Here is a 19665-nt window from a genome sequence, read left to right on the forward strand (position 1 = left end):
TCTCTTCTAACAAAATCACTCCTTAACAAGCAAGGGAGTGAGGAAAAAGCAGGTATTTCACTCAAATATGTATCCTCTCCCAACTTAGGAGTAAACAACCTGTAGCTCAGTTGCATTTCCTCATTATGACAGACTGCATCAAAGACTTCTGCCGGGCTCTTCTGCACTCAGAAAGGGTGTTTACAGAAAACAGAGCTAGAAGTGAAGCTTGAAGGCTAAAAGAAAAAAGAAAACGTGAAATACAAAGAAACTCTCTCAAACACAGCCAGGGCTCCTGGGCTGTTGCCCAAGATCATGGTCACCTCATTTCTTAAATTTCTTCAGAAGAAAAACAAATACTTGTGCTTCCAAGTTTTCTGAACACCTTAAATTGTAATGCCTCCAATCAGCACTTGCTCACATCTTCATCTTCAAGCCCCTATTACGACATTTTGATAAGCTTATTCCTTCCCAACGTCTCGCTCCACATCAGCGAGAGCCACTAATAGAAGACAGAGACCAAAATCCTCCTCTTCTCTATTGCCTACATTTAGCAATCAGCGCCTGCCTGAGCATTGTGAGGGACCCAAAGCACCGCCACATTATTACGCACTTATCTCTGCAAAACCACCCTGCACAAGTGACAACTTCCAGGCAGGGGGGAGGGGGGATTGTGTGGCTTTGTGATAATTAAAGCACAGACGAGTGTCACTGCTGTAGATAATTATGCATTAGCAGTGAAATTACTTAATGGAATAAAATAAACTAAGCCAAATGTTTTGTTTTTAAAGGGAATTCAGGGTCTGCAAAAGGTGCCCAAGTGACAGCCCTGGGAGAGCGAGAATGACAGCCCTGTGCCACTCACAGCACTGATACGCCACCCAGCAGGCTGCCACCATCCACCCAGGCATGGAGGGGAACGGAGGAGAGCTGGGGAACATTTCAGCCTGCCCAGACACCCCGTCTCTCATCTGTCTGGTGAGCACCCACCCAGGGACCAGCCAGTCACTAACTAGTGACAACTGCCTGGGGTCACTTCCCAAGTGAAGGCATGGCATGGCTGAGTCAAATTAACTCAACCCACAGGTCTTCCATAGCCAGCAGACTCCTGCCAACAACAAAAACATTGGGATAAGTAGATACCTGACCCAAAACACAGCCATCTTCTCCCACCAAGTGCACGAGGCCTACCACAGCCTCTCCTCTCACCTTACCAGGGGTGCTCCCACTCGCCCTCCCGCCACCGCTCGCTGGAGATGGCTCTCCACAGCGTCCTCCTGCTTGTTAAAACAAGGACTCTGAAGGTCAGTCAGAATTTATAAGGCAGCCATTTCATCTTTTGTGCTTCTCTGGCTACAGTCCTTCCTAAAAGCTGCTGAACATTGGAGATTCTGCGGGGTCTGAAAGCCCTGCCAACACTGAGGCCAATTAGGAGTTTCAGGATGATGCATACTAAAGTTATTATAGGAGGCAGTTATGCAGCCAGAATAAATCTTAACTGAACCTTTAAGTGGTTTTTATAACTCTTGTTTCTCCTTCTTGAAAACAGATGAAAAGATACAAATCTCCTCCCTAAAAATCTGCAGGGATTCAAGCCAGCCACCAACTTCTTGCTCAAGAGAAGATTCTGCCCCAGCGCAGTAATTCACTTTGGCCACTTCATGTGCATCATCTTTATGTTTTAAACTCCGAACCACTCAGGTCCGTCAGAAACCTGCAATATCGGTGAAGACCGACCTGAGATCCTGCTTTTACAACAGGACAGCACACACACGTGTAACTTCTGCTGAAACTCCAGTGTTTTCCTGGCACAGGCCTTCTTAGTGCACAGTCTGACTGCAGGCAGCCAGAGGGACACGGCAATTCTAGTCCATTTCTTTTCCTTTTCTTTTTTTCTTTCTTTACAGACCATGTTTCACAGATAATATCAACACAGCAAATCTTGAAGAGGATCTGAGGAATGGAGGCAGACGTGATACCAAGCATACGATACCATCAGGGCAGCATCTGCTGCTGGCCTCCCACCACTTCCAAACCCCAGCTCGCTGCCCGCAGCAGCTACCTCCCCCTCTGGAAAGTATTAATGGAAACCAGCCACAGAGTGGGGACCAAAGACAAATCTGAGGTGGCTGAGGACATCCCACATCACTTGTGTGGAAACCTGCACTGTCCTGACAGCAACCTTGCCCTTTTCCTCAGCAGCCTGAACACAAAGCAGCCGCACGAGCTGCCAGACCCCACAAATTTAGGCATGATGGCGAGCCCCAGCAAGCACGGTGAGAAGACAGAACCAGGTTCATTCAACGCAGATCTCCAATTTGTAAATTATGCCAGCCTGCAGTGGCCTCGCAGTTCTAAACGATCTATTTCTACAGGAACCAATGGACTGCAAACGCACAGGGTAAACTCATTCTGAAAAATATTACAGTAATTCCAGGAGAAGCTAGAGTCAGAATGAAAACAAATAAGTAAAAACTTTGAGACATTTCATTGGTATGCAAGCAATTTGAGAGCTCAGCACTTCCCGGTCCACTCCTGGCAGTCTTCATGGGTGTCCCTTCACTGCCACCTTCTGGACATACTCGGTGCTTCCAAACTGCTCTCACCAGGAAAAAAACACATGAGCTCAGCTTTGGTAGCAGCACTGGCACACAACCAAGATGTTTATTAAAAATCGCCAGTCACAAAACAGGAGAACTGCAACTGGAATCCCATCCCAAAGAAGTGAGCAGCAGAACAGTCTGCAAGATCAATACACAGAGCAGCCCAGGCTGAGCCGTGGTTTTGACCCCAAATACTATACATAATTCATCTCCCAGATTCTGCACGAGGTAGGGAATGGATTTTTTCCCAGATCGTAAAGTCAAAGGGGAATTAGGGAGGATCTGCTGACTCCATTTGCACCAACACACTTTAAAGACTCACCTGAATGGCCAACAAACCTCCCTCCCTCAAAATAAATAAAAAACTGCTTCACTGAAAGTGAGAAGTTTCCTAAGAATTCAGAGTCAGTAATGAAATTTAAAAATGCAGGTCAAAAAAAGCCGTTCTAATGCCAGTTCTTTAACTTCACACACAAGCATACCTGACGCACCAGTATATTGATTTGCCAGTAGATGACTGGAATTATCAAGCACGAAATTTCGGTCCAAATCAGTGAGCATTTTAACTCTTACAATAGGCAAATGACTTGCTGAACTCTACAGTGAAGCCTAACCCAGCTCAACAGCAACATCTGCTGGCCAGCGAGCAACAATATCAGATTAGTTTAATTATATGGAAGGCTTTGGTTTTGTTCTAAACAAAGATGTGAATTTTCACTGCAGTTTAAGAATGCCCGGTAAGACATTTTTCATGTGCAGAAAACAGATCTAACTGCTAAATGCGTGCAAACAACAAAAAGGCACAACTTTGCATGCACACACAGCCAGAGAAATGTCACCTACCATTACCTACCCCTGAGATACTTGACATCAAAACATTGAAATTATGAGGAATTAAAATTTATGTTGGAAAGACTGTTGGGGAGAAAATCCCTTCTGTCCAACTGCTTCAGTCCCATCTGAAGAACACCCAAGGTACCTCCTGAACTGCTTGCTTTCCCAAGGGAACAGCCAGCTTGCGAAAGGCCCGAGGCAGCACGGTATTTCCCAACCATGCTAGTCCCACCTTACAAAAGAGAGTGGTAGCTAAGGCCATTAGAGCTCATTTCCCTCCAGACACCTTAACACATTCCTTATTAACCTTAGAAAATAAGCCTGCTACAGCAGAATGACATTATTGGAGCATGAGAACAGCTAATGGTCCTCACTTAATTTGAGCACCAACGGACACTCTAGATTAATTACAGTGAAAACTCTCATTTTTACCCCAGATGCATAAAACTTGGCAAACTACTCCTTGCCTTTTCTTTTCTTTAGAATAGCTTAGTTGCTGTTAACAACTTCATGACTGCACTTAGACCTTCTGCATCACCTGGCACAAGGCCACAGTGACCTGGGAGCCTGGTAGTTAGTTACACGGCAGAGTAAGAGGTGCTGATGTGCTTCACTTCTGTTACCAGTAAAGGAACTAGATCACGTTCTTAAGGGAACGCTGAGAACCACCTCTTACAGGTCACCCTGTAACAGGAAATCACGGGAAAGTAGGGTTTTAACAGAACTCTATGATAACCTTCAGTAGCACAGAACTTAGAAAAATTACACTACAAATGCTGAGCCTTGAACTTCTTAAATAATAGAAAACTGGAATGGCTGGAATGACATTCATTGTCTTTACAAAAATCAGTTTGCTTTGCAGTTTAAGGTTCTCATGCTTTTTCAAGTTTTGTATCTGAAATATATATATATATTTATTTTTTTTTTGCCCTGAAAAAAATCAGAGAAGAGGATTTAGGAAATGTTAAAGTTCAATTGCAACTATATGGTTTTGTTGTTTAAAACAAAAAAGCGTTCCCAATTCCCCTTTCCCACATCTAGATGTTGAAATAGGCGAGCATATCATAGGAAAACAGAAAAATGAGTGATTGCTCAGGTCCTCAACAGGGAAGAGAACAGCTTTTATAAGGAACCGTTTGTGTATTGGAAGTTCAGAAAATACAGAGGGGAGCCGGTTCATGAACACTGAGAAACGAATCCATTCTGCTCAGAGGTTGGACAGAAGGGAAAAGGAGAGAAGAGATATGAGCCTGTGTGTTTAGGAAAAGAAAGGGGCTTGAAGTTATCTGCTTGGAAGTGAACAATATTTTCCATGGCAAAAGCATTAGACCGATACAGTGAACGTACACGGCAAGCTCTCGTTCCTCACTACAAGAGCAGTGGTTATTTAACAAATGTATCCTTACTCTAAAGTGCTATTTGAGCAGGTATTAAACCATGGAGCTTTTTTCTCTTGGACAGTAATTATGCATAGCCCTGCTCTATCTGTCTGTTTGATCAATTTTTACTCTCAGCTCATACAGCATCATCCTTCAAGTTTGCCCATTATCACAAAGTCTTCAAGGCTAAAAAGGCTCCAACCCCCCAACGCAACACGCAGACAGGAAGAAGAAAGCCAGTTAATTCTCTAATTCCTTCTCTCCCTCATAAGCTTGCAGGTGTTCTATTTTCATTGTCTAAAAATCAAAGAGAAAATCATAAGCTCATTTCCTCTCCCTCAGTACAGTCCCTTTCAAGAAGCTACTCTCCATCAAGTTTTACTCAGCCCTCATAAATAATACAGATAATTGCAGATGGCCATAACAAACAAGCGAAAAAGTGTACATATATAGTACAAAGGAAACAATAAAAATTCTGAGATGCTCCAGAAGCAGAAGGAATTCCTGGCAAATAGCAGCAGTTGCATCCAGGTCATGTTTTTAGTTGACGTAAGGCAATCGGAGCCAAAAATAATACAGAGACAGACTTCAGACGAAGTTAAACAAGGCTGCTGGCAGCTCGCTCCCCTCTGAAGCATTTCTTTCCTACCTCCCCCCCATGTGCAGTATGCATAGCTATTTCTTCTCTATACATTTGCATTAGGAAGCGGGAATGCTGCTCATGGAAAGATAGGTTTAAAACTGCTGAAACTCCAAAATACATCAGCACCGTGCAATTAGGAAGATATTATGCTGACTGTAATAAGAAACTCTAAGAGTCCAGCCAGCTGCCCAAGAGTTAACATAATGCATTTCTCATCAAAACCTCTTCCAAGAGGTTAAGCACACAATAGACTATCTAAAGCACAGCTAGAAAGGCTGCTTGAAATTCCACACATGTGCCTCAGCAATGTATTTCTATTAATGTCCAGTGTGTGTCAGCGTGAAGATAAGGTACCAACATCATGTCCAACCAGCCAGCTAGAGAATGGGACGCCGTGTAAAACATTGTCTGATACTTAGAATCGCGGAGAACAGTGGCGCTTGCAATCTCACCCTCTGCACACGCGGCTGATAACGCCACCACCGAGAGCGGCAGCCGGAGCAAAACGTCCTGCAGATCGGGACACTAAAAGGCAGAGAGAGACGGGGAGGGAGAGGGAAGCAAACAAGAATTAAAATAAACTTCATCAGCGAACGGAAGCATGTTGTAGGATGTCCAGCAGTAGCAGAGGGTATAGCTGAACCGGGAAAAGCCTCAGTGAAATTTGCTCTTCGTATCAGCTTGCTGTAACTTTCTTTGAAGATGACAAATAAAGAAATAACCTCGGCGCTTATTTTGCTTTTTCCCATCATACCATGTACTCTCAGCTTCGTCTCCCAGTACGATCCAGCAAGGCTATTTGAGGGAGCTTTGTCAGAGACATTTTATTCGAGGAGCTGGGATCCTGAACAGGGCACAACTGCTCTGCTGGGCCTGGCATTCAGGGCTAGAGAAGCCCACACACCAGCACGAGCAGCTGCTGTATGGGAACCTGCTGGAACACCCCGTGTGGGCTGTGCTGTGTGCAGATGGGTGTTACACAGAAACGTCCAGGGGGTCAGGAAACCTACCTGAACAGCTCACAAGGATAACCTGCAGCGTAACTGCCCGTGGGTCAAGGCGTGGAGCGCGGTGATCCTAACCAGGAAACCGCTGCGCATTGAGGAGGTAGAGACCAAACCTGAGCAGGCACAGAGCTGCTCATGCAGCGTGGCCTTCAGGCCTGTGCTGTGCTGCAGGATAAAATCGCCCAGCTCAGCACAACCCAGGCGTCTGCGGGCAGCTCGCCCTCAGGACCGGCAGTTACAGCACCTTTATCTGAAAGCGCAGCAAGAAGCTCTCATGTGAACATCCTTTATGAACAGTTGCTTCTTAAACAGCTGAATTACAAGAATGTAATAGTTATATTATAAGAATATAATAGCTTGACTGACCAAAAAAGAGGATGCTCTTCGCAGACGGGATCTGTGCAGCATGCCATGGGAAGATCTAGAAAGGGTCCGTGCTGTGTAAAGCAGGGCTCCCAGCACATGTAGGGACGTCAGCTTTACTTGCTATCTGCACTCCTTTTATTCTATTTCATTAAAACAGCTGCTTTACTAAGCCACTGTCAGCCCCTCGTATCAGGATCCAGAAAGAACCCTGCACCATTTCTCTCCCAGCAGCCCTGCTGCAGATCCCTCTTCCCATCTCAGGTACGAGCAATTTCCTTGCCAGCCCCTCCGCTGCCAGCAGGGTCACTTCAAGACACGCACCTAAGGCTCCAAGGCAAGGCAGCAGAAGCATCAAAGGTAGTTTTCATGGCATTTAGGGAATGTGACAGAGATGACATCCAGCGAGCTGTCACCTACCTCAAGTCCCCATCATCCGAGCGCAAGACCAATCTGATTTCCATTCAGTGCTAACTTATTTCCTAGCTATTATATCAGCCCTTTAAATTCGTAATCTTGCTCTCTTTTTAATAACACTTTCATTCTCAAACATCTCAAGGAAATTTTCAAGCTTGTTTCTAAGGATCATTGATTCAGGATTCAAACACTGCCCTTCTGCAGGCAGAACAGAATGAGCACTGGAAAGTTATAACCCAATAACAAGGGAGATGTATGATCCCAAGTACATACAACAGAAAAACAAAACAATAATCCAAAAACAAGAAGTTTAACCAAGCTTGTGCAAACTGTATTTTGTACTTTACACCTACAACTCATACCACAAGCCATGCTGGCTCGTACAGAAGGAAAGGCTACTGAAACACCCCCGTGCATTATCAAATGTAATATCTTCTAGCAGATAGGATTAGTCTTCCTTTCTCCCTATCTGTTGCTTCTTAAACAACAGAATGGCTTTACTGTAACCCTTAAGTAGAATAAATTAATCTAGAAGTTTCTGTGGAATGTATGAACTTAGTAGACAAAAAGAAGTGAAACATGGGGAGAAGAGAATTGAAGCCGAGACAGGGGAATTAGGCAGCACCACAGACAACTTCAATTTGTTGCAGCTGTAGGATTTAAAAAGAGGCCAGCCTTGTGATAACGTCCCTTAGCCCAAGAGACTACAAAAATGAGAAGCTCACAAACGACCATCAGCTGCTGAAATCTGCAAAAACTCTCCAAACACAAATTAACCTTCAGAGCCAGGAGATAAAAGACTAGCTGCAGAAATTGGAAGTTGTTCAAAAAAAATGTTATAAATGTCTGACAAATCATAGCAGCAGTAGCAGGGAAAATAAGGAGTACAGATGCAGCATCTTACCCCCAGCCAGATAACACCTTTGCCTTTCCTCAAGAGAAGATGGAGAAAGAATTTACCCTTTTTAAATCCTGGTTGGTTGCATTAAACATTCTGCACGATTGTCTTAGTTAAATTTAGACCTCACTGGTGCTTCAGAGGCCAAAAGTTATTAGCTTGCTGGAGGTTACACACACGTAGATCCTTGTCATGCCAAGTTTAAATTTAATACAAACCTTTCCGAAGTCCATCATCTAATACTGCAAGACTACTTTCTACAGGGATTCCTTAAACATTTAATGGTTTCATAAAAAGTATTAATTCTTTCACTGCAGAAGTGCACCCGCTTCTGCTACAGAAGACAGCAGCCAGAGAGGAACCCAACCATGGAGGAGAACGAGGGATGTTCTGTCCGGAGGCCATATAGATTAACAGGCCACTAACTTTCAAGACTGCTGATTAACATGCATTCCTCAAAGTGCAGAAAAGAAAAAAAAAAAAGAAAAAAAAAAAACTCAGACAGTGAGAGTGAGAGGAATAGAAGGAAAGAGATCTGAAGCTACTCGCAATCCAGCTATTTAACTCCCCTATCGATGTCTTGCAACGTAGAAAACAACACATGGAGCTACAAAACCCAGCCCGGAGTCCTCACCAGGGGAAGAAAAGCAGAGTGCTTCCAAGTGCTTTGACTCTGCCTCGTGTGCAGCAGGAGGGCTCCACATCAAGCATCAAAAATGCAGAGAAACGGAACGCGTAACCTCATTAATGCTGCTACTAAAGAGACTTTTTCAGGCCAAAAAATAATCTAAAATATATATAAAAAAAAAAAAAAAGACAGGAGGCTTGGAGAACTAAGGGCTGTCTGACTCTTCAGCACACAGCTCAGAGGCTGAGGCAGCCTTTGGTAAAGGCAAAGGAATATTACACCTCTGTTAATTACCAAGTCCCGACCCAAAAAGAATTTTAAAAAGCAATTTAAAAAAATTAAGGCTGTTTAAAAGTAAACACCAGTTATGACACTATAGGTTAGGATCTGAATTTCCTAAGATCTGTTCAAATACTTCAGTTGTTCAAGGCACGCGATTGTTTCTGAAGTTGTGTGTGCCACAAGCTCTGAGCTAGCAGCAGTTACTGCCTCGGGGGATCAGCTTTTGCCAGCGGGAGCCCCTTGCAGAGGTGCCATACCTTCAGCCAGCTCCACTCGACACGCAGCTCTTTGCAGAGAGAAACCATTTGGGAGCGTCACATGTACACGTGCCCTATTTTTGCTTCAATATACACCTTAGGAGACCACGACAGAGCCTTTTTTTGTAATAAATCACTAAGGCTTAAATAAAAATAAAAAAAAACAGCTACATCTTTCCATGTATATCAACATTTTTAAAAGGTAATTTCACTCAGTGAAAGCAATCGGAAACAGCCACATTGCACCTTCTAGCCAAAGACAGCGCCACTCATGCTAACCCCGGCAGATTTCCTAGCTGGTTACACACACACTAAGGATATGTGAGTGCTCTGCAAACAGCCAAACCACTAGGAGATAATGCTCCTACCACCAGCAGTACCCAAATTACACACACAAATTTGTGTTCTAGTGGCTAAATGCACCAGTCATTTTCCAAACAAAATATAAAAGCGAATCTGAAGAAGGTGTCATTCCTGTAGTAAACACACGTAGGGACTTGTTGCTAATCACAAGTGATAACATCACCAGAAAAATCAAATGGGAAGAAAAATAACTGGACTTTTTCCTCATTTTGCACTAGTATTTCCTGACTTCAGTCACTGTCTTCTGTTTCAGCCACAAAAAAAAAGTTTCAATCAAGAACAATTTACAGAAAGAACAACTGAAGACTAAAAATCAACATTTGTGTTAGCGAAGTCTCCCCCCAGCACCAACTATTTCAGACTTGCAACCTTAAAATAGAAGGGTTTTAGCTCAATCTGCTACATTTTAACTGCAAAGCAAACAGACCACAGAACTGCCCTGAGGTGAGCAGTACCTAAAGGGTAAGGCAAAGCTCACAGGGGCGGTACCTGGGGCTTTCACTAGGTCAGTTCATACACCCAGGGAAGGGAAAAATACAAAAACTAAGGCCAAGTGTTGGTGCTAGAGGCCTGACCTTAAAAACGCAACCTCACCTCACTGCTGTCCCCACGCTGTCACAAACACCCCGCTGCTCCTGGGCCTGGGTTGGCCACTGCTGCTTGTTGTCACAATGGGGAGAGATTACGCGCAACAAAAGCCCAGCCTGATCCAGGGATGTTTACCTGCAGGTTAATCAACCGGGATGAAGCTGATCCCCAGCTTAACACAAAGTAAATGAAAGCCTCAACAAAACTAAATCATGTTCAGCACCATGTTTAAAGCCATCTTCCATCCCAGTTCAGCTGCAGCTCTCTACAGCTGATACTGGTTGACAACACTGGGCAAAAAGCCTAAAGTTGGCCTAAAACTTCATCAGTGACTAGAAACCTAACAAAAACTTTCGAGAAATAGGTCAGTTGGCTGACTCCTTTCCTTCCTAGGGGTCAAACCCCTCAACCCAGCACTATTCCAGCTGAACTCCCCTACTATCACCAAAATTCTCTTCCTGTATAGCAAGCAATGTACAGGCTATTTGTGCAGCTTTCACCAATTTTAAACAATTTTACCTCCATATTCTTTAAATTGGAGAAGAAAACATAACAGTTAAAACAACAACAGGCATTTTTAACTGGTATGCACTAAATATATACACTATATACACTAAACCAAGGCTGATAGCGTCCACTGCACTCCATGTGGAAAGCCCAAGAGTTCAGAATCCCACATGCACACAACCACACCGATATCAAAACCCACTGTCCCGATCAAAGTCACTCCTGCTCGACACACCCCCTTCCTCTCTCACTGATTCAGGAAGCTCTGAAGAGCAAATAGGTTATTTCTGGCCAAGAAATCGTTCAAAAAGAACCCAGCAGCCTATGACCAGTTACCATCAGCTGCTGGAGCAATGGGACAGACCCGTCCTCCTGTGAGGATTTCCTCCCACACACATCCCAGGCCAGACTAACCACATCGGTGCAGAGCTGGAGCCACCAGAAAGCAGGGGCTGCCGTCCAGCGAGCAGAGCATGTTATTTATTTGTATATTTATAGAAGTCACCAAATTCCCAGGAGCACTGGGAATGGTGAACCATTTGTCAGCAGCAGCTGGCAAACGGCTTCCCCAGCAATTTAGGAGTTGTGTCCAGGCTGGGTTCGCACAGCAAGCAATGCCCTTCAGTCTCGCCTGAAACAGCTAATTATGGTGCCAAGTTTGTCCTGCCATCACCCCATTTCTGAATTCATTCTTTCGAAGTGGTAAGGAAGACGACGACTCTTGGTCAATAACTCTGACAAAGCCATTATCCTAGGGGTATTAAATGGGGAGATAAGAACTTCAGGGCTTTGCACAAATCATATTAGTTCAATTCTGAAATCCGCGTAATGCTTCTTTTCAAAGTATTAATTTCATTTATTCTATTTGCTCTCCCTCTGTCCTGATAACACAGGCACACATGGCCCCTAAATGAGATCCTCCTATTTTATAAGTTATAATCCTCCCTTTCTAAAGTAGTAATGCGATGTCTTCGCTTAATCGCGTTTATTCTCCCCCCCCAGCTTCTGCTTTTCTCCATCCCCATTCCACATTGATTTGTTTCAAAGGTTTCAGCAAAAACCATCAGGCTGGGAGTCACTGGCTCCAAGACGAAGGCTCATGGTGCATATGCTGCACAGCCTTAGGAGATTACAAAAGCAGAAAGGAAAAAAAAAAAAGTTTCTTTTGTTGGTAAAAAAGGGGAAAAAAAAAGAAAAGAAAGCCTGAAGAACCAAGAAGTTGAGAGATTAGGTTTTGATTAACTGGAAATTAAATAGGAAAGATTCAAAGTTTAGGAAAAGGCAAGACTATTCACAACACATCCAAGCAATTAAATAACTTGACTATGACAACTTCAGAAATTTCTTGTGCTAGAATTAAAAAAAAAAAAAATGAAGATGGCTGTACTGATTCTTGTTTATTTCACACGAGACTTAAGGTATGCTACTAGCATCAGTTAAACATCCTAGGCACTGCTCTGAAGTTCTGTACATATTATCCCTGTTGTACTGTAAGTGCTCATGGCATTAAATTATTTAAGAACCCAGCCAGCACCATGATCCTGCAGCGATGTACAAACAAAACATGTTCTCTCTAATATAAACTGGTGAGAGCTCTTCCACAGGAGCTTAGCAGACTGCTTCCATCTGAGCCAGTCCCACGTGGTTAATCAAAAGCCATATTCATTCCAAGAGTGAAGTGAATGCTGCAGTGTTTCTACTTATAGAGGTGTTTAGCTTCTTAAACTTCATAGAGTTTTAGTCCAAACCTAAAGGTATCTAGAATCTGAGTACCCTGTTCAGAAGCTAAGTACCTCATTCAAAGTCATAAAAAAAGAACAAGACAAAAATATAAAACAGAGCCCATGTTCTTAACGCTCAAACCCTCTTGTAACCAGTGAACCACTAAGAAATAAAACCAACCAGTTTTAATCTGCACTCCCCTGCCCCATCAGTGATGAAGTACCTGGTGCCAGAAACTGGCAGCAAGCTCCCTACCACATGTTATTTGTAGTCCGCGCTCTCAGCAGGACACTGCACAGTGTCACAGAAGTACTTCACAGAGATGCTGTTAATAATAAAAGTCAGGACAAAAAACATAAAAAAAAACAAACAACAGATTAAATGACAAGTCATGTCCAACACAAGCAAAATGAAATCGTTTCAAAATACAGCTAATGTATTTGGATTTATGGTCCACAAGTGGTAAAGTTACAGGAGAATATTGCAGCACTACTAGAGACAACTGTACAAGGGAAGGCTACCAGTGACCAAGCTATCCATACAGTGAGGGCACAGAGCAACACAAGATCTTGCTGCAAGTAGCAAAATAATAATAATAAAAAAAAAAAAAAAAAAAACTTACTACTGATACATGGCATCATTTTCAATACTTACTAAATTAAGTGCTGTTAGAAGCAAGTTATTCATTTGTTATTTCCTTCATGGGAGTTGCCCCATTTTTCACTGGTTTCCATAATAGGCCACAACAAACAACACAACCAAAAAACAACACAAAAATATACTAAAAACTGAAAGTTCTTTCCTTTATAAACTTCAGCAGATAATTTCCAGTTCCATCTGCACCTAGACTGCCACCGGGTACACCTAATTCCACTACTCTTTTCTGTTTGAAAGAGAAGACAGATACAGATGAGATGAAAGAGCAGCTCACATCCATTATTTGCCTCATATTCTAGGGCAAGAAAGCAAAAAAAGTGAGCAAAAACCATTCAAACGCTACTGCAAATAAAGGAAGAAAACAATACTGGAAGACAAAGGACAGATACGATTTGAGTAGGATTAAGAAAGTAGAATAAGGTGACCATGCCTGAAAGGAAACTGAAGCTGAGATAAAGCAAATCTGATAGGGACTCCAATCATTTAAAAAGGCTGGCAAGAACAGTTACTGCTTAGGAAGACACCTAGAAACCAACAGACAATAGCTTTGACCTCATCTTTGGAAGGACAGGCTAGACTATTCCATTTTTAAGGATCTTAAATTTATGACTGATCAAGAGATAGTTAAAGAGCAATGAAATTTAACAGTTTCTCATTCTTGCACCGCATTCCACGGCCACTATTTATCTTTTATGGGTTACACAGAGAGAGCCTGATCAGATTTTTGCAGACCATCAAGTTTGCAATATCTGGGTATGCGACACTGCAGGATTAAAAGCTAATTCAGGTAATAGAACAACTTCTGTATGTTAGAGGTCAGGTCCCTGCTCATTTTAGAGGTGCCCTCCTCGCACTCCACAAATATTGCCTGCCTTTGCTAGTCACACATCTCCGAGGTTACTCTCTGTGTCTCCCTGCGGGAGGGCAGGCTCCATTTCTGAGCTGGGCCTTACCTTTTGGCTGGGCACTAAATCCACCAGCTCCCCCCACCCTCCCAGCCCCCTTTACAGAGCTCCGTTAATTGCATTCATAAAGATAATACTCTCTTTCTAGTGGGAAGTGAGTTAACATTGTGTCTGCTGGCCCAGACCTGCTGTTCAGAGGACTGGAGTCACCTGCCTCAGACGTGGCTCTCCTAAGGCTCAGCACTCACACACGCTTCCCATGGTTGGGGTACAAGCTGCCAAAAAGCTTCCTACAATGCAGCAATTCCCAAGCTACACCCAGCAGAGCAACCTGGGTGTAGCTTGTAGCATGTAGCTCTACAGCCACATGCAGTAGATTGCCAGAAAGTCAAAGCATAAATGGGTCCAAACCCCCAAATGGACATCCTCACAGAAGGCATGTTCATAAGTGACTGTTGAGCACCAAGGCAATAAAACAGTCTCTTGTCCAAGAAGGCTCTAAACCCCAGAAGTTGCCAGGGTATGGAGGTGAGAAGCACCACTCCATGTCTGCTCTGTTCTCATGTTCTGCATAAGCATCTGGTGTGGATCGCTGTCAGATGGACTACAGCTAGAAGAACCTTCTGTCCAAACCCTTACAACGATGCTCACTTACCTTTTATTTATTCACTCCCCAGTATTATAATCTCAAACTGCTTCCCAGCCCAGTCAGGTGCCTGGGTAAGCCATGCCTGTTGCTATTCACCAGGCAGAAAACATGCTCACAGAAGGGCTCTTCACTTAAATTAAGTGCGTGCAACACATCGGGATGGAAGGATTCCAGTAGGATGGAAGAAACACAAATAAAGATAACATTCCTCAGGTCTGCCCCCTTCCTAAACTGTCCCTTCAACATGCAGTAGGCAAAGAGACCTCAGCCTAGCTCTCCCAACACCACAGCCTGTACTGGGAGGGGCCGACACAATTAACTTCCTCCCCAGCTGCCTGTGTAGTGCCGTGCTCTGCAGAGCAGCGCTCACATCACACCACTGCTCTGCCTGCTGCTGAGCTCTGCTGGCACCACACCAAGACCCTGTCCACACACCCCCAGAGTCAGGTCCTAACCTCATCACACCAGTGGTATTCTGTGGAGATTTCAGTCTGTCCTGCATGGGAGCACACTGGAGGTTTTGTTACTCACCAGCTGGGCCGCTCTCTGCCTTTCTTCATTGGTGCTGTTCCTCTCCCGCTGCAGGGCAGTGCTCAGCGCCTCGCCGGCTGCTTCCCTCTCTCTTTTGGCCAGCCGGAGCAGCTCCTCTTGGACCAGGGCCTGTTCTTGCTCATACCTGTAAGAGATCAGCAAAGGCGATCAGCAGACTTCTGGCAACATCCCTGACCAGAGCCAAAGCGCAAACGCGTTATCGATTTGGTACACAGCCTGCTCACAGCCCCTCCATTATCAGCAGGAATTCCAAGTCCAACAAACTGTAAACACGACCTGCAGACTTCACTGTCACACAGCACAGACAACAACGGTAGACTGAGCACCTTACAAGCTTATATTTCAGTTATATTTAGCTCTATTAAGCACTTAATTATCACCTGAAAACAGTGATAATAGAAAGTAGTTAGCTAGATAAATAGGTACTGCTTCAGAAAAAATCAAGAAACGTACTACAATAAAAGGTGTCAGTCTGACAGGACTTTTTCTATTCTACAAGGGGAAAAAAAATCTTAGAACAAATACAGTGACAGTGCCGAGAGTGCATCCTGTCATGTCTATCACCTAGGCACCTGCATCTCAGAGACTGCCATGAAGGAAATTCAGTCTAATTCGAGCCTGGCGAATTCTACAAGCAAGCACCTTCAGCGTCTTTGTAACTCAGTGGCTTTCTGCTACAAAACTGCTGGCCTGCTCTTCAGGAAAAGCCCAATTTTTACAGCATCTTTAGGAAAAGAAAACAGAGCAGGCCAGCAGTTTTGTAGCAGAAAGCCACTGAGTTACACAGACACTGAAGTTCTCACACGGCCCGGCGTACCTAGAACTAGGAGTAGACTCCTGTGGTTAGAGGACATGGATAGAGGACATTCTTCTTGTACATTTCTCCTCGCTCTTATAAATATCTTTAAAGATAAATATAATAAATTTAAATACCCTTGAATGAAAAATTCACAGCACTCTAGTACTGGCTGACTGGCAGTAAGTCTAGTCTATGACAAGGAGTCAGATACATAAAATGGATCTGATAACGTTAGGTGTAAACTGAATCAAAACCATGACCACATCTGAGATTTAAGAATCCCTTAGTATCAAGCACTTAGTTTCCTTCATTTGTCTGAGAAAAGGCAACTGTACTCAAATTTAGGCTTAACTGGTCCTGCAATGCACATAATACACATTTTCTACAGTTACCAACTCTTTACATTGGTCCTCCCTATCTGTTTCTCCAAACACCACTCCACCTGCTCACAGCTCCCCCAGTTGCTCCTTTTGGCTAAGGTACAGGAGCACGGCTTCAAAGAGGATTCTCAGGCACTAACATTTACAGTCACGGCACTCAGAGTGAAATAAATCATATATACAGTCAAAAAGGAGCTGAACTGTGTCTTTTTCACAAACTTCACCTCACCTCCTGTACAATTCCTGCTCCGCAACCGAAGCCTTCTGACCAGAGTTACTTGCCGTGGGTGGCTGGATTCCTAGAAAGAAGGACAGAAGCCTGTGACAACTGTAAGAGAAAACAGTCCATCATCACATCATAAATTATTTGATAAGAGAACACTTCATATGTGAGTGTTATCCCATCACAAGAAAAAACAATACACCTAAAAAAAGTCTCAAGAAAACGTAAATCTGGTAGAGTTAGAATTCAGAAAAGAAAGATCCTGACAACACTGCCTTTCACAAGGCATACTAAGTAGTATAAGAAGTATCTAGGTAAAAACGTTAACCTCCCTTCCTCACGCCCTGTTTTATACTGAAACATAAGCATAGTTTTAGTCCTACTTTCTATTTGCTTCTTCCAGCTCCACTAAGTCTTCCCCTCAAGCTCCTGCTTTCCTTATAATTAGCAAGATCCCACAAGTAACAAATCTCTAACAGCGAAGGCCTGGCTCATTACCTTCACGTTACTTTGGATGCCTTAAATACATCCAAATAATGTTTATCGACAAAGTACATTTGAAAACTAACAGAAATCAAATCAATTTGTGACTTGTAAAGAAAGACAAGCTCAGAAATCACGTCCTCACCATCCACTTAGACTGTCACGTAAGCTGTGCTTAGTCAGTCCATCCTGCCCCCACAGCATGAACTTATCTCCAAAGAACAAGCAGTATTTTCCCACCCATCCACAACATACTCCCTGGGCATGGAAAGGAGACAATAAATCAAGTTTAAAGATAAAAAAATATTCTGCCCCGCTTTCTGCATGCTTATTTAAATCATTCTTTGAAACGTTTACAAAGTGATACAAGTTCATTAATGCATCTAAGAGGGGTGGCATTCTGAAGCCAGAGAAGGAAAGGACCAGAAAAACAAGCTGTCTCATTAAGGTCACACCACAACAGAAGGACAGCATTTCAACTGCTCCGACAGCCAGACGATACAGCCACCTTCAGAAACATGTAAAATGTCACAGGACTGCAATGTCCAAGATGTTCAATGATGCTGATACCTACATACATAAACGTGTTAAAGGCTAATCAAAGAGCTCCTCTCGTAACAGGGCAGCCTTGAAAAGATACACACATGCTACGTAACATCCAACAGCAGTGCTATTGAGAGGTGTGTCAAAAGAGTAGACCTGACAGGGACTGACAGTACCTGTAGGGGATTTGGGTTTCCCTTCTGCAGCTGGTGAAAACGGAGCTGTGCCATTGGATGATCTCTGGCTGTCCCTTTTACTTTGTGGAGTTTCTTTCATTCGGTTTACTACATCTTCAGAGAGCTGAAACATGCATACAGGAGAAAGGAATCAATTTAGCACTTAGCGCACATATATTTCAGTATAGAAGTACCCAACTTGTTAGTTTTCATGTTACTGCAAGAATAGAATTGAACACAGAATCGAATATAGAACAGAGAGTGCCTTCAAAGCCCATCTACTCCAATTGCCTGTCCACGTCAGGGCTAACCGAAAAGGTAAAGCATATTAATAAGGGCATTATCCAAACACCTCTTGACACTGACAAGCCTTGGGAATCGGTCACCTCTCTAGGAAGCCTGTTCCAGTTCCTGACCACCCTCCTGGTGAAGAAGTTGTTCTTTCTCCCCAGTCTGAACCTTCCCTGACACAGCTGTGCGCCATTCCCCTGAAAACCTGCCTTCAGTTCCCAGGGAGCAGAGACCAGCACCTCTCCCTCTGCTTCCCCTCCTCAAGAAGCTGCAGAGAGCAAAGAGGCCACCTCGGAGCCTTGTTTTCTCCACATTAACGTACCAAATTCTTGGGCGTTCTGCCCTCCTGCTTTACACTCTCACTATTTACAACCACACGTGTGCGCACAGTACCTTTGCCATAGGATTTGGTGAGAAATAACCCCAGACACGTAACGCCTACCACAAGAGAAATGACAGGGCAGCAGGGCAATGACCAAGCAACGCCAAGGCATCCCACAGCTGGGGACGATAATGGGAGAACTCCCAGCATCAGTTCCAATACAGCTGAAGGCTGGGGACAGCATCTACTGGTTTTGGGCATTTAACCTTGTTCTCTAAGGAAAGGCAGTCTTATTAAGTAACACGCAGTACTAGACAGTAGGGATCTCAAAGATAATTCAGTTCCACGTGAATTTAATGGAAATTGGTGGTGGTTGACAGCCAGAAGCCTGTATCAGCGTCCTGTGGAAGCCAACACCGACAGCAGCCGGCCGGGCAGCGAGCCCACAGCACCTATGGGCTTGTGGCCTCCCACCCTGCGAAACACCCAAAGGAACAGCGAAAAAAAGGTTGATAGGAACTCGCATTTTGCTTCTCTCGATCAGCACAGGCCTGTACACAGCCCGGCTCGGTTCCTGCAGGGCCCCCTGCCCAGCTGGAGGCCGCCCTCAGCGCGGGACCAGCTCCAGCTCCAGCTCCCCTCAGCCCTGCGGGTGCTGAGCAGGGGGCACCGGGCAGCCCCCGGGGGCTGCTCCCCTCCTCCCCTCCCCTCCGGTGACTCCTCAGCCCCCGTCCCCTGCGTGCCCCCTCACCCTGACGCCCTGCAGCACCCGGACCCGGTCGCGCTCGTCCCGGCCGAAGGAGACGCTCCTGCCGCCCGCCCGGCTGCCGCTGCCCCCCATGCCAAGGGGCGGCCGCCGGGGACGCCGCTCCGAGCCCAGCGGCAACGCTCCCTCTCCGCCGCCTGCCAACACGCCCGCCTGCCATTGGTGGGTGGCTTCCGGGTAGCCAATGGCGCGGCGCGGTGCTGGCGGCGCGGCGCGGTGCAGGCTGGGGGTTGTAGTTTGGCGGCCAGCAGGCGCGCCGGGGGTGTTTTCCCCTCATCCTTCCCGGCGCGATGTGCACTGTTAAGCGCCGTTTTTCACGCGTTTCTGCTCGGCGTAGCCAGGGGGTGGTAGCGGGGTGTTAGACCGAACGGCAGTGGGGTGTGCGCTGGGTTGTGGTGCTGAGGAGAGCGGTGTCGCTCACCCACAACAACCTGGCTGCGCCGTAAGCA

General features: G+C 44.8%; 1 protein-coding gene across 12 annotated transcripts in view; it reads right to left on the minus strand.

The window, feature by feature from the left end:
• Nucleotides 1-19362, minus strand: part of CHCHD6 (coiled-coil-helix-coiled-coil-helix domain containing 6) — a 120724-nt gene extending 101362 nt beyond the window's left edge. For all 12 annotated transcript variants that reach the window (XR_014696530.1, XM_084531148.1, XM_084531155.1 and 9 more), the window contains exons 1-4: nucleotides 19202-19362; nucleotides 17838-17961; nucleotides 16642-16711; nucleotides 15213-15357 (exon numbers count right to left, since the gene is read on the minus strand). Coding sequence is in view for 11 of the 12 variants with exons in the window: in XM_084531148.1 (XP_084387274.1) it covers nucleotides 15213-15357; nucleotides 16642-16711; nucleotides 17838-17961; nucleotides 19202-19291 (429 nt within the window). In the remaining variant the exon portion in view is untranslated. The remainder of the gene's footprint in view (nucleotides 1-15212; nucleotides 15358-16641; nucleotides 16712-17837; nucleotides 17962-19201) is intronic.
• Between the last annotated feature and the right edge of the window lie 303 nt (nucleotides 19363-19665).

Source organism: Aythya ferina (genome assembly GCF_964211825.1).
Source record: "Aythya ferina genome assembly, chromosome: 10".
NCBI lineage: Eukaryota > Metazoa > Chordata > Aves > Anseriformes > Anatidae > Aythya > Aythya ferina.